Source organism: Gopherus evgoodei, chromosome 16 (genome assembly GCF_007399415.2).
Source record: "Gopherus evgoodei ecotype Sinaloan lineage chromosome 16, rGopEvg1_v1.p, whole genome shotgun sequence".
Lineage (NCBI taxonomy): Eukaryota > Metazoa > Chordata > Testudines > Testudinidae > Gopherus > Gopherus evgoodei.
The window spans coordinates 21,843,242-21,867,397 of record NC_044337.1 but is presented as its reverse complement, the minus strand read 5'-3'; the positions used below and the strand labels follow the sequence as shown (position 1 = coordinate 21,867,397).

Below are 24,156 nucleotides of genomic sequence, written 5' to 3'. Positions count from 1 at the left end.
CCCCAGTGGTGCATTAGCACCACGAGCATGTTGGTTTTCTGGTTAAGTTTTGTGTTGTTCCCAGGGGTAACACAGGAGTTAGTTATAACTAAAGATGGTTGAACAATGGTAACTTCATTTCACAAAACAAGTGGAATTTTTTTGTTTTCTTGATTTTTCAACACAAATGAAAAGTGAAAGAAACAAAAATATTTTGCTTTTCAAAATCAAAAATGACCAATTATTCAGTTCTTTGTTTTCCCCCTTTCCTTCTCTTTTGTCCCTCGTCCCCAGGCCTTTCCTCCCCTCTTCCACTTTGTGACTGAAAAAGCCGGGGGTGGAGGGGCAGGGGGAAGGAGACAAACAGGAAAGCAAATGAAAAAAAACCCCAAAACATCAACTTCCATTTCAAAAAACTGAACATTTTCCATTTGGGTTGTGGTTGTTTTATTTTGTGTAAAAAAAAAAAAATTGAAAGTGTCCCATGAAAATGAAAAAGGCCAGTTTTCACTGAACAAAATGAAATGGTTTGACCAGCTCTGCTTATAATGAACAGTTTATCATTAATATGTTCCCCCGCTGATACATTTGGAGGGGGGAGGGAGGGCTGTGACAATACAGCGAAAAGGCGTCTTGTACCTGAAGCAGCATGTGCTCCCACCGCGCACAATCCAGGGAATTCTCTGTGTTTCCTATGAAGCAGGAGGCAAAACAATAATGTCACCTAGGTTAGCAAGAAGAGTTGTCCCAGGAATCTCCTTTGGAGTTAGTCCTTCGAAAAGCCCTGCTCTGCCAAGCTGTAACATACCTGGGCTTTCAAGGCTAAATGGGACATACGCCAACACTCTTTGCTGGACCAACAGGAAGTATCATGTTATGTACCCTGCTGGCATTGTTATTCAGGGCCAGTCAACCCACCAGGAGTGAGATACTGAGCACTCCCAATTCCTGTTGACTTTAATGGGAGCTGAGAGTACTTAGCATCTCACAAAACTCTTCAGCACATCAGAAGACTGGGCTTAATATGAAAACAAACTTTCCCTGTATAAGAAGAGATTCTGGACTTGATCCTAACTTGATGTAAATCGGTGTAGCTTCACTGAAGTCAATGGAATTATACTGATTTACATCAGCTGAGAATCTAGCCCTGTTTCTGAATGTCCAGCTCTAACCTACCCTTCTTTAATGTCGGCACAAGGTGGTACTGGGGACTCTGTACAGCAACAACCACTAGGGAAGAGGCAGCTCATTTTTTAAATCTTTTTTTGAATATCAAACCCACTTGACTATTGTGGGGCTTGACAGTCATCAGAAACACATCGGGTTATGCTCCACGTAGGGTCTGTCATACTCCACAGAGACTATACTGGCAGAGCTACATCACTGGCGCTCTGCTGGCATAACCCCATAGTGTAGACACAGCCTACACTGACTGAGGAGGTCAATAGATTCATACCACTGTAAAATTGATGAAAGACATTATTAGGCCCCCAATACCTAGATTCTACATAGGGCATCCACTTGGCCAACCTAACTTTTATGGCTCAGGTTTCCTTACAGAAAGAAAAACTCTGGTTTTTTTAATTGAATCACCCTTGAAAGTAAACATGGAGGTTAATTTTCAGAAAAATTCAGTTTGCAAACTCAGACTATCTATGGAACCCCAAAATATTTCACTAACCTCCAGCTTCACGCTTAATTTACCTTCCCAAACATTAACCTAGCATAGGTGTGGGGGGAACTGCTGTAAAATTTCCATTCAGCTGAAACCTTCCTGGCCTGATTCTGCCTGGATTGAATTGGCCTCAGTGGATCAACTCTGGATTTACCCCAGTGGTTCATAGTTATCCAGATGAAGGAAAAGTGAAGGCCTAGAAGCCCAATTTCAATTCCCCACTGTTCCCACATACTGCAACAGGAATGGCACAACACATGTCCACACAAAGCTGCATTTTCTGGCTTCCCTTCTATTCTCCATGGACCGCACTTCTCCTAACTAGCGCTTTACCTTCAATGTACTGCACCAGAGATGGGATCTTTACTACCCACATCTCACCCACTGCTGCATGGATATTTTGGTGCAGGGCCTGTAGTAACTGCAAGGCAGCACATCCGTGTCCTTCTCCTGCATAAGGAGATGAGGCTACTACCTGCCAATGAGAGAGAAAGAACAGGCTAAGTTTTGTCAGCACAATACCAGTTTGTTCCTGAAGGAGAGAATAGCTCTGGGTATGTCTACATCTACAATTTTGCAGCGCTGGTTGTTACAGCTGTATTAGTACAGCTGTATAGGGCCAGCGCTGTAGAGTGGCCACACTTACAGCAACCAGCGCTGCAAGTGGTGTTAGATGTGGCCACACTACAGTGCTGTTGGGCGGCTTCAAGGGGGGTTCGGGGAACGCGAGAGCAAACCGGGGAAGGAGACCAGCTTTGCCGCGGTTTGCTCTCGCGTTCCCCGAAACCCCCTGCAAACCGCAGGGAAGGAGACCTGCTTGCTCGGAGATTCGGGGACCGCGAGAGCAAACCGCAGGGAAGGAGACCTGCTTGCACGGGGGTTCGGGGAATGCGAGAGCAAACCGGGGAAGGAGACCAGCTTCGCCGCCGTTTGCTCTCGCGTTCCCCGAACCCCCCTGCAAACCGCAGGGAAGGAGACCGGCTTGCTCGGAGATTCGGGGAACGCGAGAGCAAACCGCAGGGAAGGAGACCTGCTTGCATGGGGGTTCGGGGAATGCGAGAGCAAACCGGGGAAGGAGACCAGCTTCGCCGCGGTTTGCTCTCGCGTTCCCCGAACCCCCCAGCAAACCGCAGGGAAGGAGACCTGCTTGCACGGGGGTTCGGGGAACGTGAGAGCAAACCGGGGAAGGAGACCAGCTTCGCCGCGGTTTGCTCTCGCGTTCTCCGAACCCCCCTGCAAACTGCAGGGAAGGAGACCTGCTTGCTCGGGGATTCGGGGAACGCGAGAGCAAACCACAGGGAAGGAGACCTGCTTGCACGGGGGTTCGGGGAACGCGAGAGCAAACCGCAGGGAAGGAGACCTGCTTGCTTGGGGATTCGGGAAATGCGAGAGCAAACCGGGGAAGGAGACCAGCTTCGCCGCGGTTTGCTCTCACGTTCCCCGAAACCCCCTGCAAACCGCAGGGAAGGAGACCTGCTTGCTCGGGGATTCGGGGAACGCGAGAGCAAACCGGGGAAGGAGACCAGCTTCGCCGCGGTTTGCTCTCGCGTTCCCTGAACCCCCCTGCAAACTGCAGGGAAGGAGACCTGCTTGCTCGGGGGTTCGGGGAACGCGAGAGCAAACCGGGGAAGGAGACCTGCTTGATTACCAGAGGCTTCCTCAGGTATGCTGGGATACCTGCTTATTCCACGGAGGTCAAGAAAAGCGCTGGTAAGTGTCTACACTTGATTACCAGCGCTGGATCACCAGCACTGGATCCTCTACACCCGAGACAAAACGGGAGTACGGCCAGCGCTGCAAACAGGGAGTTGCAGCGCTGGTGATGCCCTGCAGATGTGTACACCTCCTAAGTTGCAGCGCTGTAACCCCCTCACCAGCGCTGCAACTTTGTGATGTAGACAAGCCATCAGACTCTCTCATTGTGGAGACTGTACAATAGAGTTGTTGATTCTACTGCAGCGCCTTCCTGAAGAAGAAAGCATTCTAGCTAGTGCGAGGATCCAGAACAGTGTGTCTCAGGAGAGGGCAGAGACAGAGAGATCCAATCACACACATTCCTCAGCCTGTCTACAAGCATCTAGCTAGAAAACCCATTTTTATATAGTTAACTGTCCCACTTCATATTCCGCAGAAAACCTATTCTCATGGTCTACTCACCAGGAGTCGTGCCAGCAGCCCCTGGGGTGTAGGGAGTTTCACTAGGGAAAGAAAGAGAATATCATTAATTTTGCCAGGCTTTCAGAGAGTCCTGCTGATGTTATTCACCTAGCCATTCCCAACGTGCCCAACAATGTTGAATGCAGCTGATCATAACTTGCATTTCCATAGTGCTTTCAGTCTGAGCTTCTCAAAATGCTTTACAGACATGAATGAATTCCGCCTCACAGCACCTCTATCAGGTTGGCATTAATTACTCCTTCATGTCACAAGCAGGGAAGCTGAGAGAGAAAGATCAAGTGATTTCCCCAAGGTCACATCAGAATTTTGGTGGCAAGCTGGGAACAGAACCCACATTTCCTAGCTTCCCCCATGGCCATGTTGCAATCACAAGACCATCCCTCATTCATTTTAGCCTTCTCATTGCCGATGAGAGAACTGGAGCAGACTGAACCTGTTCATTTCACAGTGTGCTTGGAGAGAATAAATGAAAGAGTTTCTGTTATAAACCTGGTCCACCGTAGGCGAGACAAGCAGCTTCTTCTCCTTCCTGCTGCTTTTTCTCAACCAGTTCCCTAAGGCATCTGCAGAGAGGCTTCAAAGTGCCAGTGTACTGAGCTGGCACCACATATTCTAGAAGCCTTGGCCATAGCACCTGCAGAGAAGAGCGAGACTGTTCAGTACACAGCTATTTCCATTCCCCCACCTCCAGTATCCTGCTGTCTGAATCCCTCCCTCTCAATAAAAATTCCTTTTATTCATCACTGACCCTTCCCTTACCTATCACCTCATCTCTCTCTCCTCCCATCATCTCACTCTACCTGTCTGGTGCCCCCTCACTCTGTCTTTTAAATACACTGCCTTCTTTGGTGAGCAATTTGGCTCTCACCCAAAGATGAATCCTCCTTCCCTGCATTACAGCATTATGGAGCTACTTAGATAGCACCATTAACTCACCCAGAACTTTACAGACCTAGATAAGGCACAGTCCCAGCCCTAAGATCTGTTCAAATCCAGGATCACCAAATCTAAAGATCAGAAGTATTCATGGAGGATCTAAGGGGGAGTTGCACTCAGACAGTGGAAAGAATGAAGAGAAGATCTCTGCAACATGATTTCTTCCAGTTAAATTGCTTTCTATCTTTTCTCTAATGTGAACCACTTACTCCATGATGAAGGGGTCACACCATCCCTGACATGAATTTGACATACTGTTCCTCCATTATGCTGAGTGTGCAAAAAGCTTCCTTGTGGGGAAGTACAAAGAATGTAAGGAAGACCGTCCCTATTTCAAGAAGCAGTAGCAACAGGTCACTTACTTCGGTCATTCCACTGACTGAGGTGTCAAGACATTGCAGGATGTCAATGCACAGGGTTTGGATAGTGTTTTCTTCCTGAATAGCCTGGGTGAGAAGTGTTGTACCCTGCTGTGAGATAGCTCTATAGAACTTAATTAGCTAGTAGCAAGACACTGGCTAGAGAATCAGTGTCCTTCTCTTACAAAGCCATCTTGAACATTGACCTATGCCTGCTTTTATATTGCACTGGAAGTGCACAGCCATCTGAAGGGAAGGGAATAATAGAAACTCCTAACTGGTGGGTCAGATCCCAGGCTTAGGAAAACCCTCAAGTGAAGGGAATGATTCACTGAACACAAAAGAGTTTCCCCAACAGGGTTAATTTTCTTTAAATTTGGAAAACTGTTTCATCTTTTTATCTCTCAGGAAAAACATTCAGACTCTGCCCAGTGGGAATCAATATGCAGAACCAGGGGGATCCACTCTGTTTGTTCTGATGCCCCAACCAGCTTGGTCATTTCGTGTGTAGTGAGTGTGATTCTATCAACGGGCCTAATTCTCCTCTTACTTACACCAGACTAAATATTGATTGACTCTACTGATTTTAGTTTAAAGGAGAGCAAAACTGGCCCAATGAGAAAAAGCAGCCTTCCTTAAGATGGGTGCATGTGTGTGTGAGAGAGAGAAAAAGGCCCTTGGAGAGTATTGCCACAAGCTCCAACTTTGTAGAAAAGGGGCCAAGCAGAGCTAAGATCTTCAACAACTGACTGTAAAGTTGAACTGTTTATGTTAATACAGATCATGGCTCCAACCATGGAGCACAAAGTGTCTGGAGCCCCTGGCTGTGTCCATGGATAGAAATACGGATTGAAGATATTTTTAAACTAGTATATGTAGATGAGAGCATGTAGTGAGGGAAATATGCAGCAAGCTTTTCCAGTCTCCTGACAGTCTGTGATGCAACCTGCATAACCTCGGTGTTTTGCTGATAGTTTACGTTTGCTTCAACAGCCACAGAATTGGGCATCATTATGTTCTCTGGAGAGTCTATTTCAAACAAAGAGATGTGCTTCCTTGGACTAGAATATTTCACTGAAAAATGGTGTTTTCAGAATTTTCAAAGACTCACCAGAGGGTTGAGTAACCTAGATGACTCTGTTAGATGTAAATACCCAGTGTGAGAGTCTGATCTCTGTTACATTAGTATGAATCCAGAGTAATGCCACTAAAGTCAGTGGAGTTACCTTGACTTTACACCAATATGACTGATCAGATTCTGGCTCTAATCATTCAGTCCAGTTGTCCTTGAGTCAAAACTCCCACTGAAGGCAAGGGGAGCAGCCAGCATGCAAGAATGGTAGGACCGAGTCCTAAGTGCTAAGAACTCTCCTTACCAGTTTGCTGGTGGATACACTGAACTCCCTGAAAACATGTGCTACCATCTCCCATGCTGCACAATTCTCCACACTTTCTGAGCTGAGCAGCCTCCGAATGAAATGAAGAACTGCCGTCCTCACCTGCAAGGGTAGAGATGACACACATGAGTTATTGTTATCCCTTCTGCCTGAAATCGGAGATAGGATATGAGAGTCCTTATGCTTTTGATTTGATCTCCTTGGCTTATAAACATGGATCCATTTAACACCGGCAGGAGAATGACATGCCTTCTCTAGTCTGCAGTCTCTCCTCTGGATCTGAATGAAAGCTCCACCCAGATGTCCATTCATCCCATATCATTGAAAAAATTTGAAATATTTCACTGCTCCACACACAATCTTACCATAGCATTCTGATCACCCAGAGTGGATTTCACCGCCTTCACAATCAGAAACTTTTTCAGTCTTGTCTCGGGCACTGAAAGATAAGGAGAGGTGTACAGTACTTCTTTGTTCCATACACTCACTTTCCACATTGGAATTAATCCTGGATTTCGAAAGGTCCCATTTAAGAATAGTACCAAGCTTCTCTCATACACAGAATCAGTGGGGAAAACATAGGACCAGACTCTGGTCTCAGTTACACTAGCAAAAAAGCTAAAGTAATTCCATTTCTATAAATAGTGCCATCATACTGCCATGATGGAAATAATACAAAAAGAATTAGATAGACTGAGGTCAATCTGTGTTTACACAGTATAACAGAACTCAGAATCTAGTCAGTAGTGTCTAATACTGACGATTATCGAGTCAGGGGTATTATTTTATTTTTGATTATTGTTACCGTGCTTTAGCCTCAAGTCAACTTCTGTATCTCAAGTTGAAAAATATCTTGGGCTACATTCAGCACTTAGTTGAACCTGTTGATCTCTGTGTGGCCATAGGGGGGTAACTTAGGGCAGCATTTAGCCCCTTAGTGGATACCCAGACCACTGTTGACTGTGTGTTATGGAGATTCTGTGCCCCATTTGCAGAGGCGATGAGTCTGTTACAGCCCTGCCGTGCCTACAAAGCCTTGGTTCTTCAGCTCAATCTATAGTAGCTCATGCTTTTAGCTCTGGATCAGGGCTGGCTTTAGGCCGATTCCCCGATTCTCCCAAATCGGGCCCCGTGTCTGAGAGAGCACCGCACATAACAGGACCCCGCTCCCAGTGGCCTTTTAAATTGTTACTCACCCGGCAGTGCTCTGGGTCTTCAATGGCACTTCAGCGGCGGGTCCTGCACTCGCTTTGGGTGTTCGCTGGCACTTTGGCGGTGGGTCCTAAACTCGCTCTGGGTCTTCGGCAGCACGTGAAGGACCCGCTGCTGAAGTTCCACCGAAGACTCAGAGCAAGTGAAGGACCCACTGCTGAAGTGCAGCCGAAGTCTCAGGGCACCGCCCGGTGAGTACAAGCCCCACAAATCAGGCCCCGCACTTCCTAAAGCCGGCCCTGCCCTGGATGTCCCCAACTCAACGCTCAGCATGTCGGCCAAGAGGGCAGCTGGCACAGTTGCTCCTGTGTTACTTACAGTCAGCACCAACAATAGCTCTGAGCAGATTCAGAGATGCCACACGAACAGCCTCATTCTCAACCTTCAGCTGCGAGCGCAGAAAGGCTATCAGATCCTCCGGAGAAGAACGGGCTGCAAGGCAAGAAATCACGTCCTCACTGACGACAGAACTCTTATTCTTACCATACCTTACAAAGGAAGTTACAAGGAAACCACTGTGTAACTCAGAATCTCTTCCCCTTACCTAGCTGAACTATACAGTAGACCAGCTCTGTGTGATGTTCCAGGCTGAGCGGCTTAGCTTGAGAAAAGACGGTTACTCACCTTTGTAACTGTTGTTCTTCGAGATGTGTTGCTCATATCCATTCCAGGTAGGTGTACGTGCTGCGCGTGCACGTCTGCTGGAAACTTTTTTACCCTAGCAACTCCAGTGGGCCGGCAGGTCGCCCCCTAGAGTGGCGCCACTATGGCACTTGATATATACCCCTGCCGGCCCGCCTGCTCCTCAGTTCCTTCTTGCCGGCTACTCCGACAGTGGGGAAGGAGGGCGGGTTTGGAATGGATATGAGCAACACATCTCGAAGAACAACAGTTACAAAGGTGAGTAACCGTCTTTTCTTCTTCGAGTGATTGCTCATATCCATTCCAGGTAGGTGATTCCCAAGCCTTACCTAGGCGGTGGGTTCGGAGTGAGAGGTCGCGGCCTGGAGTACTGCAAAGCCAAAGGCCGCATCATCTCTGGACTGCTGTACCAGGGCGTAATGGGAAGCGAATGTATGGATCGATGACCAGGTCGCCGCCCTACAAATCTCTTGTATTGGCACGCAGGAGAGGAAAGCCAGCAATGACGCCTGCGCTCTGGTGGAGTGAGCAGTCACATGGCCCGTCGGAACTTGGGCCAGGTCGTAGCAGGTCCTGATACAGGACGTAACCCATGAAGATAACCTCTGGGAGGAAATCGGTAGCCCCTTGACCCGGTCCGCAACTGCCACAAATAACTGAGGGGACTTGCGGAAGGGTTTGGTTCTATCCACATAAAATGCTAGAGCCCGTCGTACATCTAGCGAATGTAGCTGCTGCTCCCTGCGGGACGAATGGGGCTTGGGGAAGAAGACTGGGAGGAAAATCTCTTGGTTGACATGGAAAGCTGAGACCACCTTGGGAAGAAAGGCAGGGTGAGCCTCAGCTGTACCTTGTCTCTGTGGAAGACGGTATACGGTGGGTCCACCAAGAGGGCCCTCAGCTCTGACACTTGTCTAGCTGAGGTAATGGCCACCAGGAAGGCGGTCTTCCACGAGAGGTAGAGCAGGGAGCAGGAAGCTGACGGCTCGAATGGAGGGCCCATGAGTCGAGTTAGGACCAGGTTGAGGTCCCATGAAGGGGCCGGAGGGCAAATTTGCGGATAAAGCCGCTCCAGCCCCTTCAGGAATCTCACCACCATAGGGTGAGAGAAGACGGAACATCCGTCTACTCCGGGATGAAACGCGGAGATGGCAGCTAGGTGGACTCGGAGGGATGACAATGCCAGACCCTGGGCCTTAAGGGACCAGATATAGTCCAAGAGAGTGGTGACGGAAGTCTCCATAGGGTGAAAAGCTTTCTCTGAACACCAGCAGCAGAAACGCTTCCACTTAGCTGTGTAAGTCACTCTGGTGGAAGTCTTTCTGCTGCCCAAGAGAACCTCGTGAACCGGGATGGAACATCGCAACTCGGCGTCTGTCAACCACGCAGGAGCCATGCTGTAAGGTGCAGAGACTGAAGGTCCGGGTGACAGAGCCTGCCGTGGTCCTGAGTGATCAGGTCCCGATGCAGGGGCAGGGTAACTGGATTGGTCACGGAGAGGTCCAGCAGCATGGGGTACCAGTGCTGCCTGGCCCATGCTGGAGCTATGAGAATCACCCGGGCTCTGTCCCCGCGGACCTTGATGAGAACTCTGTGAATCAGCGGAATGGGCGGGAAAGCATAACACAGGTGGGCTGTCCATGGGATCAGGAATGCATCCGCTAGAGACCCCGGCTCCCGACCCTGGAAGGAGCAGAATGTTCGACACTTCCTGTTCACCCTGGACGCGAAGAGGTCCATCCGGGGACGACCCCCACCTTTGGAAAAGTGAGAGGGCGACATCCGGACAGAGGGACCACTCATGTGAACGAAAGGATCTGCTCAGCCGATCCGCTAGGGTGTTCCGTGCTCCCAGGAGATAGGAGGCGGAAAGGTGAATAGAATGGGCTATGCAAAACTCCCAGAGACGTATTGCCTCTAGACAGAGGGGAGAGGACCTGGTGCCACCCTTCTTGTTGATGTAAAACATAGTCATCATGTTGTCAGTGAACACCGCGACACAACGACCTTGAAGGAGGTGGACGAATGCTTGACAAGCAAGGCGGACCGCTCTCAGCTCTCGCACATTGATGTGGAGGTTGATCTCCTCTGGAGTCCATAAGCCCTGAGTTCTCTGGGTGCCGCAGTGAGCCCCCCAGCCCAGATCGGAGGCGTCCGAGGTCAGGGATGCCGAAGGTTGGGGCGGATGGAACGGGAGCCCTGCACAGACTACGGATTGGTCCAGCCACCAGCGAAGAGAGTCTAGTACCCTCTGAGGGACGGTGACGACTGTGTCCAACGACTGTCTGGCTGGCCGATACTGTGCAAGGAGCCAGGATTGAAGAGGCCTCATGTGGAGTCGGGCATGTGCCGTTACAAACGTGCAGGCTGCCATGTGGCCTAGGAGGGCCAGACATGTCCATATTGAGGTCAGCGGGGCCGCTCGCAACCGTAGAATGATGCCCGACAATGACTGGAACCTGGGCAAGGGCAACAAGGCCCTGGCTAGGGCAGAGTCTAGAACGGCCCCGATAAACTCTATCCACTGCGTGGGGAGTAGAGTAGACTTGTCTATGTTGATTACGAGGCCCAAGGCCGCAAAGAGGGTGCTGATCCTGTCTACGTGTTCGCGTACCTGCAAGTCTGACGTGCCTCGGATCAGCCAGTCGTCCAAGTAGGGGAAGACGTGAATGCGGCAACGCCGAAAGTGTGTGACGACGACTGCCATGCATTTTGTAAATACTCTTGGGGCCATGGAGAGGCCAAACGGAAGGACCGCGAATTGGAAATGTCGGCGGTCGGCTACAAAGCGGAGGAAACGCCTGTGTTGGGGGGCAATAGAGATGTGAAAGTAGGCGTCCTGCATATTGAGGGCGGCGTACCAGTCTCCGGGATCCAGAGATGGGATAATGGTTCCAAGGGATACGATGCGGAACTTCAACTTCACGATATACTTGTTGAGTTCCCGCAGGTCGAGGATGGGCCTGAGGCCGCCCTTGGATTTGGGGATTAGAAAGTAGCGGGAATAAAACCCCTTGCCCTTCTCGTTGTCTGGCACCGCCTCTATGGCTCCCTTGGCAAGGAGCGCGTGCACTTCCTGACGGAGGAATTGCTCGTGAGAGGGGTCCCTGAAGAGGGACGGGGATGGTGGATGGGAGGGAGGAGGCGAAGAAAACTGCAGGAGATAACCGGCCTGCACCGTACGCAAGACCCAACGGTCCGACGTTATACGGGTCCATGCCGGGAGGAAAGGCGGTTGGAAAACTGCAGGGAGGGATCCGGAGGGGAAACTGGTACTGCGCCCTTGGGCGCACCTTCAAAATGAAGGCTTAGGCCCTGGAGGGGCCTTGGTGGAGCCTTGGTTCTGCCCCGTTTGTCCACCGGACTATCTGCGGCGGTTGTTCCTGCCACGGCGCCTCGAAGGGTCCTGTCGCGGGCGGAACGGAGGATATGGCCGCCGTTGCTGCTGCTGATTTTGCTGCCTGAATGGCCTGCGTTGCGTCGCCGGCGTATGCATGCCCAGCGACCTTATGATGACTCTATTATCCTTCAGATTTTTGAGTCTAGGGTCTGTTTTATCTGAGAACAGCCCCTGGCCTTCGAAGGGGAGGTCCTGGATTATGTGCTGGAGCTCCAATGGAAGGCCAGAGACCTGCAGCCAAGAGATCCGGCGCATCGTGAGCCCCGAAGCTAGGGTCCGAGCGGCCGAGTCGGCAGCATCAAGGGAGGCCTGTAGCGATGTTCTAGCTACTTTCTTGCCCTCGACCAGGATGGTGGAAAATTCCTGGCGTGCCTCCTGGGGCAAGAGCTCCGTAAGCTTCTCAGCCGCTACCCAGGTATTGAAGGAGTATTGGCTGAGGAGGGCCTGCTGGTTGGACACCCGGAGCTGCAGCGCCCCAGCTGAATAGACTTTTCTGCCCAGGAGGTCCATCCGCCTCACCTCCTTTGACTTGGGCGCTGGGGCCTCTTGCCCGTGGCGCTCCCTATCGTTCACTGACTGGACCACCAATGAGCAGGGGGTCGGGTGAACGTACAAGTACTCGTATCCCTTAGAGGGGGCCATGTACTTACGCTCCACTCCTTGAGCGGTTGGAGGGATGGAGGCCGTCGACTGCCAGATGTTAGTGGCATTAGTCTGGATGGTTTTAATGAAAGGGAAGGCCACTCTGGTGGGTGCATCTGCTGAAAGGATGCTCACCACCGGGTCCTCAACTTCCGACACCTCCGCCTGTAAGTTTAGGTTCTGTGCCACTCGGCGGAGGAGGTCTTGGTGCGCCCTCAAATCCAGTGGAGGGGGACTGGAGGACGAGGTACCCGCCACTACGTCATCCGGAGACGAAGACGAGGACACCCCCGGCACCAAAGCGTCCACGGGGGGATCCGTGAGGGGCTGCTCCTCTACTTCCGGAGGGAGCTCTGGGTCCCAGTGAGTCCCCTCTGTTTCCGGGGAGGGAGGAGGCCGAGACACCATCGCCTCCGGAGGTCTGTGCTCCGCTACAGGGCGGGGGGTAACATGTTGCGGACCTTGGGTCTGGGAGTATGCCCCTGGGGTCCAGAACTCCCACTGTGGAGGCCCCGTTCTTGTGATGGATCTTGGAACAGGGCCTCGTGTCTGCCCTGTGCCAGGGCATAGGCACTATCCGCGTGGGACGAGACTGACGGCTCCCTAGAAGGCCAGGGAGGCGCTGAGCTTGGATAGTATACAGCTCCATGCGCCGTGACTGACGTTCCCCTCGGTGCCGTGACTGACCTCGGTACCGGGATCGGGACCGAGAACGGCGTGATGCTCTGTGCCTCGAGCCCGACCGGGATCGGGAGCGACGTCGGTGCCGGGAGCGGGACCGTGATCTTCGTAGAGTACGGTGCCGGGACGGCAGCGGAGACTGGGACCTACCATCAGCGCGGTGCCGGGAGGTCGACCGGGTTCGGGACCTGCCACCGGTTCGGTGCCGGGAGGTCGACCATGGAGCCGAACGCCGAGGCGATCGGCTCCTGGAATCTCGGTGCCGGTGGTGAGATGAGCCCGACTGGGACCATGCGGATGGTGATCGGTGCCGCGAGTACGACCGGTACCGTCTGGGCGACCGGTGCCGGGCTCCGAGCGGCGCACCAAGCGAGAGCGTTCACGTCTCCGGGGTGATCGGTGCCGGGACTCGGGAGACGGCGCTCGGAGCATTGGCTTGCCCCTGGAAGTTAAGCATCCCAGGGGTGCCGGCTGAGGCTGAGCTGGCTCCGTCAGCGCAATTAAGTCCCGAGCCGAAGCGAAAGTCTCCGGCGTCGATGGGACCCTGAGCTCAACCACCGATCTCATGGGGGAGCTAGGTGGGGCTGGCCTCGACGGACCTTCCAGGCCCGGAGTCGCCAGCGGTCCTGCAGGCGGTGCCGCGGCTAAGGTAGGAGCCGGGCGGTCCCCTCGGGCCTGCCTTGATGGTGTCGCAGACGCCGAGGGACGTAGATCTGTTCCCGGTGCCGGAGATGTTCGGTGCCGGGGAGTCTTGCCGGTGCCGGCGTGGTCCGGGGCCGGTGTAGAGCCGGCCGACTGTGCCGCCGGTGCCGGAGACAGAGCCGCTTCCATCAGGAGAGCGCAGAGTCTTTGGTCTCTCTCCTTTTAGTGCGAGGCTTAAAGGCCTTGCAAATGCGGCACTTGTCGCTAATACGCGATTCCCCTAGCCGAGCACTGCTTGAAACCCAGCGAGCCAGGCATGGGCCCAGCTGGGTGCCGGGGAGGGCAACGGCCCACCCGCCGGACTATCTACACTTAACTATTAACAACACTTAACTAAGAACTATCTACAAGTTAAATGACGATCAGGAGAGCTAGGGACGTGGAGGTCAGCAAGCCGCACTCCACAGTTCCAGCAACCGACACGGCGGTAAGAAGAAACTGAGGAGCAGGCGGGCCGGCAGGGGTATATATCAAGTGCCATAGTGGCGCCACTCTAGGGGGCGACCTGCCGGCCCACTGGAGTTGCTAGGGTAAAAAAGTTTCCGGCAGACGTGCACGCGCGGCACGTACACCTACCTGGAATGGATATGAACAATCACTCGAAGAAGAACAGATCTGTGGGAAGAAGGGAAATGGTCAAAGAAAAACTAATCAGAAGCAATTGAAAAGAAAATGTTCAATTAATTTCTAAGCTTCCACTTCCTACGTGTCCAACTAGAGGTCTGAACCCCAGGGGGATGGTACTGAATGCACAGCAAGAATCAAACACAATGTCCAATACCTTAGATGAGAGAAGGTAAAGTGTTTTGAACAGCAGAGCTCATCGAATCAAGACACAGCCACAGTGTTTACTGTACAACTCTGACTCCCTCTGATAATCGGCTTATGGTGAAATTGCTTTACAAACTGAGTTGGACATTAGCTAAGAAAATGAGACCACTACCTGCTTACTCTTGAGCCTGCAGAAATCAGGAGGGCATGAGCGGTCCCCAGCCTTTACACTATCATTTAATAGATTTTGATTGTTAATATGCTTCAGATCCAAGCAAAACCACCCCTCACCTGGTTGTGCAGAGCACTGCAGATGGCTTGAAACTTCCTCTTAGGGAGAGGGATCTTATATTCACCAGAGACCTCCAAGAGCTGGCTCAGACTCTGCAACAGGGGGTGAAAGTCAGATGGGGGCACACACAGGAGCAACATGTAGTGACTCAAGCAGATTCAGGGGATTCGTGGATTCCAAGGCCGGAACGGATTATTGCCAGCATCTAGTCTGACCTCTGGTATAACACAGGCCACAGACCTTGCCCAGAATAATTCCCAGAGCAGAGCTTTTAGAAAAACACCCCAATCTCGATATAAAAACTGTCAGTGAGGGAGAATCTGCCTCGGCCCTTGGTAAATGGTTCTAATGGTTAATTATCTCACCATTAAAAATGGACACTAAATTTCCAGTCTGAATGCGTCTCGTTTCAGTTTCTAGTCATTGGATCAAGTAACACCTTTCTCTGCTAGACTGAAGAGCCCGTTATAAAAAATGAGTCCCTCATGTAAGATATTATAGACTGTCATGAAGTCACCCTGTCACAGGACAGGTCCACCCCATCAGGGTGGTACCAGGTTGTGGAGGAAATGAAGTAGATCTCAGGCAGCACAGCTGGTCTACTCTCCCTAGCCATCGCAGCAGTCCTGGCTCCTAGGGCAGCATAGCCTAATGGTCGGGATCAGCGCAGCAGCCCTTCGGTGAAGGTTCACGGCCCAACAGCCTGAGTTAGGAGGGCTCCCCTTCTAGGTATGGCAGTGTGGCCTAGTGGCCAGAGTCATTAGAACCACCTTCTGTGGCAGGGAAGTGTTGCCTAGTGACCAGCCCTTCTCCACTGGCTCCTACCTATTTCACAGGTCCCAGCCCAGGGTCCGGTCGTGTCACAGGGGTATCTGACACCAAATCAGCGAGGATCCTTCCAAAACATGCCAAGTCAAAGCCCAGTGCCTCAACTGGATCAGTGCTTAGTCTACCTAGGGTACTTCCCACTCAGGGATTCTGTGGTCTCTCCTCCATCTCTAGCATTGGGTGGCTCGGGGTCGTGGGTTGCAGCCACAGTCCGGCTGGCCTCTGAATCCTGGAGCACTGGCAGTCTCTCTGCAGGAGCCTGCAATGCACCTCTGCGCCCTTCAGCAGCCATCCCAGACTCAGCCGAGCAGCTCTCTTATATCCTGGTTCCAGCTGAAGCATGCCCAGCAGAGATGAGGGGCCATGGCTGAACCAATGTGGGGTACATAAACCCCATCACACACCCTTTTACTTTCTGTTTGTTAAACTAAATAGATTGAGTTCCTTGATTCTACCACTGTAAGGCAGGATTTCTAATCCTGTAATCACTGTGGCTCTTCTCTCAATATCCTCTCCAATTTATCAACACCCTTTTTGAGTTGTGGGCACTAGAACTGGACACAGTATTCCAACAGGAGTCACACAAGTGCCAGATTTAGAAGTAAAACAACCACTGTACTCCTCCTTGAGATTCCCCTTTTTATGCTTTTCAGCTTTTTTGGCCACAGCATGAGTTCGTGTTCAGCTGATTATTCATCATGACCCCCACAATCTTTTTCAGAGTCACTGCTTCCCAGGACAGCATCCCCCATCATGTATGTATAGCCTACATTCTTTGTGCCTAGATGCTCACATTTACATTCAGCCATATTTAAATGCACCTTTGTTTGCGCCCAGTTTACCAAGTGATCTAGATCTCTCTGAATCTGTCCTCTCCATTTTTTACCACTTCCCAATTTTTATCTCATCTGCCAACTTTATCAGGGACGATTTTATGTCCTCTGCCAGGTTATTGATAAAAAAGCTGAAAATCAAATTCCTTCCTGCATCTAAACACTTTTCTCCTTTGTTGCTTCAAGCTTCCGGAATGTCTCTGATGCCATCTACAGATTTTACTATATTGAAGCAGTTGTGTAGTGCCCTGATGCTATCAAACAAGTCCATGATGCATTGGTTGCCTCCAAATCATGGGTATTTCAACCCCAAAAGTGACCACATACGCTGTACCAGAAAGCTTCAACCAACAGAGAAAGTGAGTAAATATCACTACCCAACAAGTTATAGCTGTCTCATGACTTCATTTACAACTGTGTAGCCGCACTGAAGACAGAATATGGCCTCTTACTTCTTGCTCATGTGGTACTCCGGGTAGATGAAATAGAGAAACAAGGGGAGTGAGACAATATCTTTAATTAGATTATCTCACCCACCTTGGCGCTCTAATATCTTGGGACCAACATGGCTACAACAGCACTGCATAGAATGGGAGATGAAATAGACAGGCAATGCTTTCAGACCCATCTAGTTACATAATCCAAAGCAATGACTCGCAAGTCTCCTTAGTATTAATTTTCAACCATTGACAGTTGTCTTGGTACTGACCAGAGACAACATATGGCAGCCCCTACTCTGAGGAGCCTATGAACTAAAAGAGAGATGCAGAGTTGACAGGATGTACTGGGAAATCGCAAGGTGGGAGGATCTTTTTGGAGGGGGGGGTAGGTGTTTTGTTTTCTATTTCCTTATCATCCTCCCCAGGAAACAGAGGATGGTTTTCATAGGAGGCATTTACCTACAAATCTTGTTGCCTGGCTCACCACGTGTACAAACCCAGAGCTTGTGTGGATATTTATTTTCTAACAAGTCACTGTCTAAACCAGGAAACCCCACTGGCAGCAAATTCCTCGTGCAGTTCATACATGCACACACATGGACAGCTACCTTAAGGAGTGGTACCTCACCTTGGTGATGTGAAAAACATGAGCATCCTCCTTATATTGCTCAAGGAGCCATGAGATCAGTTCAAATATCTGATCCTGATACTTCTCTTCGTGTAGCAGGAGACTCATCATGGGACCAAGGGCTTTGATGATAGCCTGCTTCAGCTGCATAGATGAGACACAGAATTTATGTTCCTACAAATTCATTCAATATCATTCAATGGGCACACCTTTTCTACTTCCAGTGAGTGCACCTTCCCTTGTTCCACTGTAGGAATGGGCCTATCTCAATATTTCCCGATAAAGATCCAGGACTCGTATGGTTGGTTTCAGGATTATATCCTAATGCACCTCACAACTATACCAGGCAAGATATTCCCCAGATTAGTATGCATTCTAGGCCAACTCACCCCTGCTGGAACTCCACTGGAGCTGAATGGAGGAATTAATTTAGGCCACTATCCCGTGTTCATCTGCACTTTAGTGCATAAAACTAGAATCCATGTACACTGCGTACAATTTCTATGTTGTTTGGGTTTTAAATGTTTGGGTTTTAAATGTTTTACATGACATACTGTTCCATTCAAAAGGACCTACCATTAAATGTCATCATCACAATGAGTGCTAGACTCATAAAATTTAACGTTACAATTTCTGCTAATGCTTTAGAAAACTAGCGATTCTCACCTCAGGCTCCTCACAGGTCAGCCAGTTACTGGTCACATGAGAATATAAGGGAAGAAATCGATAGCAGAATTGTGATGCACTCATTCTGGGGAATGAGCACTTTTCCCAGTTACTCAAATAGAAATTTACTGCCCTTGAGCATTCTTCCAGAACTGCATGGACGGAGAGAAGACAGGCAATGTGAAAAGGACATATTAGTAATGAGGAGAATTTGCTTTATCAGTGAACACACCCAGGCCTAAAGTTTACAACAATTCCATGGCAGCTACTGCTTAGTTCAGGACTAGATGCTGAAATCCCACATCAATTTTGAGCTATTTCGCTTCCCACCGTTCCATGTCTTGTTTCTCAAAAGGCTTTTTAATTTGCAGATCTCTCAATCTTATTTCAATTACCATCATTTGAAGACAAATTTTTTCTCCCTTCCTTGTTACCTCTTAATTAGAGTTGGTTGAAAAAGCAGTTTAAATTCAGCTCTGCTCTGCATGACTCATGTCCTCTGCAGTTACTCTTTATTTAACCCTAACACTGGATGATTTCATCCTGAGTTACAGTTTGTCTGAAAGATGTTGAGTGCCCCTAACAGCCATTGGCTTTACTGGGATTTGAAGGTAGTGGGGAGCACTTTGCCCTAAAGGTAGGTGTCTCTAGTGTCCTTGCTAAGAAGAATTAGGGCCTAATCCTGTTCCCTATGAATTTGATGGCAAAATTCCCATTTACCTCCAAGGCACAGGATTAACCCTTTACTGAGCATCACCCGAAAAGCAAAGAAAGAGAGAAGTGGAGAGGAAGAGAAGACAGAGAAAGAGGGTGAAAGGAGTTTCTTTATCATCATCTAAGGGGAGAGAATGGGTGAAGAAGTTGGAAATGGGATTTTTAAATGTACAGTATTGAAATCTGCTCCCTTCACCTCCTCCCCCAGGAGATTGCTGGCAGATGAGCAGCTTCAGTCTTTGTGTCTCTTTATTTTAAATTATATGCATGAGTCATAAAGGGCCTGAATTTACAAATGCTCAGCGCCTCCTGCAAAGTACGGAGCACTCTCAGCTTCACCGAGTGCCATGGGAGCCCAGGAACACAGCACCTGGTGCAATGCAGGGCAGGGAGCACAGTTCAGGGCCTGTTGCAAACTTGGTCAGTGACTCCAATCTGTACCAAGACCCCCTCAATATCCATTCTGGGCACCTATAGCAAGTTCTGGCACTTACCACCACAAAATGCTTGTCTCATCCTGCCGCCCTTGACTAACTTCTGCATGTAGCACATGAACAGCAGGGTCAGGACCATAAAAGGGATACACTTAAGCGCTGCGGAGGAAGGCCAGAAGAGAAGGAAGACAGATAATCGGCTGCTCTCCGCCTTCTTAGAACACACTTAGAAACACTGTGGGGCAGGATGCTAGGGGCTCCTGGGCCATTTTGCGCTGCATAAGCAGAGCAGAATGGCTTCAAAGCAGCCATTGAAAGCCAGTGGGGGATTCACCCTGAAGAGGGGAATCCTCCACCAGTGCACAGCTGTGCCCGATGCCCAACTCACTCTCAGCGTAAGGGCAGAGAGAACTGGGGCGGGATGGGAAGTGGGGTGGAGAAGAGCTCCACTAGACCTGATCTTCCACTCATTCCCATCCCTGAGGAACTTCAGTTGGGGGCAGAAGTTAGAGCTTTCACCGCCGTCTGGATAGCTCATGATCTGGAAGCCAGAACTAGCAAGAGCAGTTAATCCGGGGTCTCTCCACATACACACGCACGCACACACTCAAGCAGAGCTCTGTTTAGCTGCAACATTTTTAGGTAGAGAGAGTAATCCCCTGTCCTTAAATGAAAGACGATAACTTTGAAACAAAAGATGGACGTTACCATACCATAGGCTGATAACAGGTTGCGCAGCGTAACTAAAATGAATTCTTCAGGCAGCTGCGGTGGTTCCAGATGATGGTGCAGCTCAACCATCACATTATTAAAATAGCAGCGAGCCAGCGTCACTAAGGTGTTACTAGCTGCCACTTTAAGTTCATTTGTTACTTGCTAAAAAAAAAAAAGAGAGAGAGAGTGAGAGAGACTGAGGTGACTGAAGCCGGTTGCACTAGCCAGAGTTGTTTAGATGAGTCAAGTCCTTATTTCTGTGCATAAGTTGTGAATGAACCCAGCCAACTTTCTGTGGATAGACTCATTAGTCATAAATATTTATTGAATCAAAACAACCTTCAGCCTTTGAGTTGCTTGCAAGCTGCTTAGTTAGACTATTCATTATTAGCTCCTTGTGGTGGATGACTGGTCACCATAGTCACATGATATTTTGCCCCACCCTTCCCTAAGGAGGTAGTAAGACACAGACTGGGCAGCTTCAAAGATATTCAGAGAGCTTTGCTGGAATAAACTGTCCCCCAGAAGGAGACTGACTTCCTTTGGAACAAGAGAGAGATTTTTCCATGGGTTTTCCTGCTGGCCAACTAGATTCTAAATCCAATGCTGCTGCTTTTGGAGATAGCTCAGATTCTGTCTGTCTTAGGGTTTTATACTGCCACTTATCGCTATAGTATCAGAGCGCCTCCCACATAACATCAGTATCAAAAATGAAATCCCTAGTAGACTATGGGAAAGACGTGCTCATGAAGAAACCATAGGCCTGTCTCTGTGTCTGATATCATGCATCTCGGGTCCTGATCCTGCAAAGCACTTAAGCACATGTGTAACTTTCACATGTGAGTTTTTCCATCTTATGCATGTGCACAAGTGCTGTCTAGGAACTGGGCTTTGCTGTGGAGGAAGGTGTGGGCTTCTAGCAGAAGAATACATTTTCATTTCAGTATACAGTTTACCCCCCAACCCCTCCAAAAAAAGAGTTTTAATTAGTTAAAGCTTTGGATCCTTTGATTAGTAGCTCAGGAGAATTAACTTACCTGACTCTCTCTCATCTGGTCAAAGGCTAGGGTTATTATTTTGTTCACTAGCCTTCTCTCTAGGCCCCCGGTGTCCTGCTGTAATACCTTCTCCAGGACATAGTAAATGTCTACTCTGTTTTGCTGGGGACAAACCAGAAAAGAGAACAAACAATTGGGAAAAGTTTTTCTTGATGACCATACAGTAATTGGACAAATAAGCCCCTGCCCTAAAGAGCTTCTAATCCAAACATGAAATGATTAGCCCAAGTCTTATCATAACAGAGCAGGTCCGTGGCCAGGAAGAGAATCCATGTCTCCTGAGTCATTATCCAGAGTTCTATCCACTAGGCCACACTGACTCCTCAGCCAGCATTCTCACACAACTAATCCATTGGCTTAATTGGTGTAAAATACGCCATGCCCTTCACAATCACCGCATTTAGCAGAACTTCAGAAGCAGCTGAACAATTTACATGTTTTAATCTTTCTGCAGAGAAAAAAGCCAGAAGAAGCCTCCTTCACTGCCCCCTTATCCAGTTTCATTTATTGAAAACAAACAATAAAAATGAGCACCTTGCCCTTGCTCTAACCACTCCAGACAGAATTGGTAAATGTGTAATTACAAAATACCCAACTCCCACAGTAAGTCCTCAACAGCTCCTAGGGGAAATTAGCCCAGCAGTTAGATCTACATTGACAGTCGCACAGTTGAAGGTGTCTTTTATGAGGCCCATCAGTGTAGAAATTCACAGATGATACTAAATATTGGGGGAGTTTAGTATCAGCTGAGACGGAAAAAAATAAAGAGGGACACAGAGAAATTAAAAATCTGATCAGAGAACAAGATTCCTTTCAGAAAACTGCAAACTAGCACATCTGGAAAGGACGTAGAAGTAACTGACATAATGGGAGGGAGAAAAGTGGGAAGCAACGAGTGCCCTGGGGGTGACAGTGAAAAACAAAGTCAACGTTTGTTTTTCAACGTATGCAAGGTGTGATGGCTACCACAAAGAGCCATGTGGGTTGGGTCTTTTTCACACAGGGATCATGGCACTGTTGGTGTCACTAGGCATAAATCTAGGTAGCTCGGGAGGGTGGAAGATCACAAGTGCCAATGAAGCCCTCCTGCTCAGGCCTCAATGAACCATTGTTCCTCCATGTTAAACACTTTGTGTAACCTAGTGTAACTTAATGTACTAATAGCTGCAAAAATGTAGTGTTAGCAGTTAGTTTTCGGCAACAGCACAAAGCAGGAAGACACCAGTTCCTCTCTGTTCATCTGAGGTGTGACTACATCTGGATTATTGCATTTTCTAGCACCACATTCCCAGAGAGATCAACAAATTGGAAGTAATTCATTTGAGAGCAAAAAAGAATGCACGGAGGTGGCAGAATTGACTTCTGAATAGAGCCCTGCAACCTGACTACAGGCGTCAGGGTCAGGTTGGATGAAAAAACACCTGACTCTCTTGGGCTCAGGTCAGGTCAGTTCTCCTCCATTAGCACATGGGATCGGCACAGCTGGGGGCAGTGTCAGAGGATCAAGCCATTGCTGCACATTACTGCCGCTGCGCCGGCCCCATGAGCAGGATGCAGTGGCAGTATCCGGTTTGGGGGGAAGGGTTGGGACCAGGATGGGAAATGATTCAACCCTCTCAGGGTGAGGTTAGTGGACTTGGGGCCAGTTCACGTTGGGCTTAAAAATTGGGCCCGAGCAGACCTCTACTTCCGAAGACAGACTGACAGAGCTGTCTATGGCCGATGCGGCCAAGGGATGACTGTGAGGGAGACATGATAATACCATCCACCTATCTGAAGGGTGTGAACACCAAGGAAGGAGAGGAATTTTTTAGTATAATACATTTAGGTAAAAGTAGAAGTAATGGGATTAAACTAAAAGAAGACATACAATTTAGACTTTAATAAAAAGAAAAAATGCCCCACCTGGGAGACAGGTCTATAAGGTTATGACACAGTCTTCCTAGGAAAACAGTGGAAGCTCAGTCATTAGGGGCTTTTTAAAATTAGTTTGGCCAAAACAGTGGAAAATGGCTGCTGGGAATGCTCCTGCGTTAGCAGGGAAATGGACTGGATGATCCAATAGGTCTTTTCCAGCTCTGTCTCCTGTGAGCCTGTAAACCTATGTGACCTGCATGCCAAGGTCATAAAGCCCTTTGGAATGTTTAAAGCCAATCAGATCTCTCGATTGGCTAAACATTCCAGTGGCGCTGCTTGAAAAGGGATGCTTCTGCAAACTGCAATCAGAACACACAGCTCCACTGGGGAGAAGCTCCTTCCATTAATTTTTAAATGTAAGGAGGATTTTTTTAATTGAAAATTGTCCCTGATAATTTATGAATACATAAGATCTATGTACTTCAAGTAGCTCTGGATTATGCAACAATTTTATTATTTAAAACCAAAAGAGATTCATAATTAATCGAGTAATTAAAATAATTAAAGTACTAGGAGGCCAAGACAAGCAGTTCAGGTCTGCTCATAAGGGCTAGTGGGGGAGGACAGATTGGGGGAGGGGCTGAATGGGAGTGGAGACACAGGGTTATGGGGGGAGGGAGGTTCAGAGCCACATAGTGATGGGGGGAGGAGGTGCAGAGCTACACAGGGACAGGGGGTGGTTGGATGGAGGCACAGAAACACATGGGGATGGGGGAGGGGGTACAGAGACACATGGGGATGGGGGTAGTGGGTGTCTGAGTGGGGTTGGAAGGACACATGTGGACAAGGGGTGAAAGGACCCATGGGGGTGCAGGAACACATGGAGACAGGGGCAGATGTGCCTTCCTGAATGGGAGAGGTTAGGGGTCAGCCAGGGTCTGCATGGGGGGAGCTCCCTAACAATTCCTCCCAGCCCCTCTCCAAAAAACTGTTCATATGTTTCCCATCCATACCCAGCAACCCTCTAAGTTCACACCCAGGCTCCTTCCCAGCAATTTACTTCCCTTTCCCTCAGCTCCTCCATCACCTCTGACTCCATCAAGCCTTTGCACTGTGGC

General features: G+C 49.4%; 1 protein-coding gene across 1 annotated transcript in view; it reads right to left on the bottom strand.

Moving 5' to 3' along the window:
• Window positions 1–24,156, bottom strand: part of LOC115636209 (maestro heat-like repeat-containing protein family member 2B) — a 54,861-nt gene that overhangs the window by 22,251 nt on the left and 8,454 nt on the right. The window contains exons 5-19 of the mRNA XM_030536017.1: window positions 21,161–21,283; window positions 20,123–20,285; window positions 19,470–19,568; window positions 18,262–18,413; window positions 17,596–17,739; window positions 14,866–14,958; window positions 8,281–8,350; window positions 8,055–8,168; window positions 6,890–6,963; window positions 6,504–6,626; window positions 5,131–5,214; window positions 4,322–4,466; window positions 3,812–3,852; window positions 1,988–2,129; window positions 619–671 (exon numbers count right to left, since the gene is read on the bottom strand). Coding sequence (XP_030391877.1) covers window positions 619–671; window positions 1,988–2,129; window positions 3,812–3,852; window positions 4,322–4,466; window positions 5,131–5,214; window positions 6,504–6,626; window positions 6,890–6,963; window positions 8,055–8,168; window positions 8,281–8,350; window positions 14,866–14,958; window positions 17,596–17,739; window positions 18,262–18,413; window positions 19,470–19,568; window positions 20,123–20,285; window positions 21,161–21,283 — 1,620 coding nt within the window. The remainder of the gene's footprint in view (window positions 1–618; window positions 672–1,987; window positions 2,130–3,811; window positions 3,853–4,321; window positions 4,467–5,130; window positions 5,215–6,503; window positions 6,627–6,889; window positions 6,964–8,054; window positions 8,169–8,280; window positions 8,351–14,865; window positions 14,959–17,595; window positions 17,740–18,261; window positions 18,414–19,469; window positions 19,569–20,122; window positions 20,286–21,160; window positions 21,284–24,156) is intronic.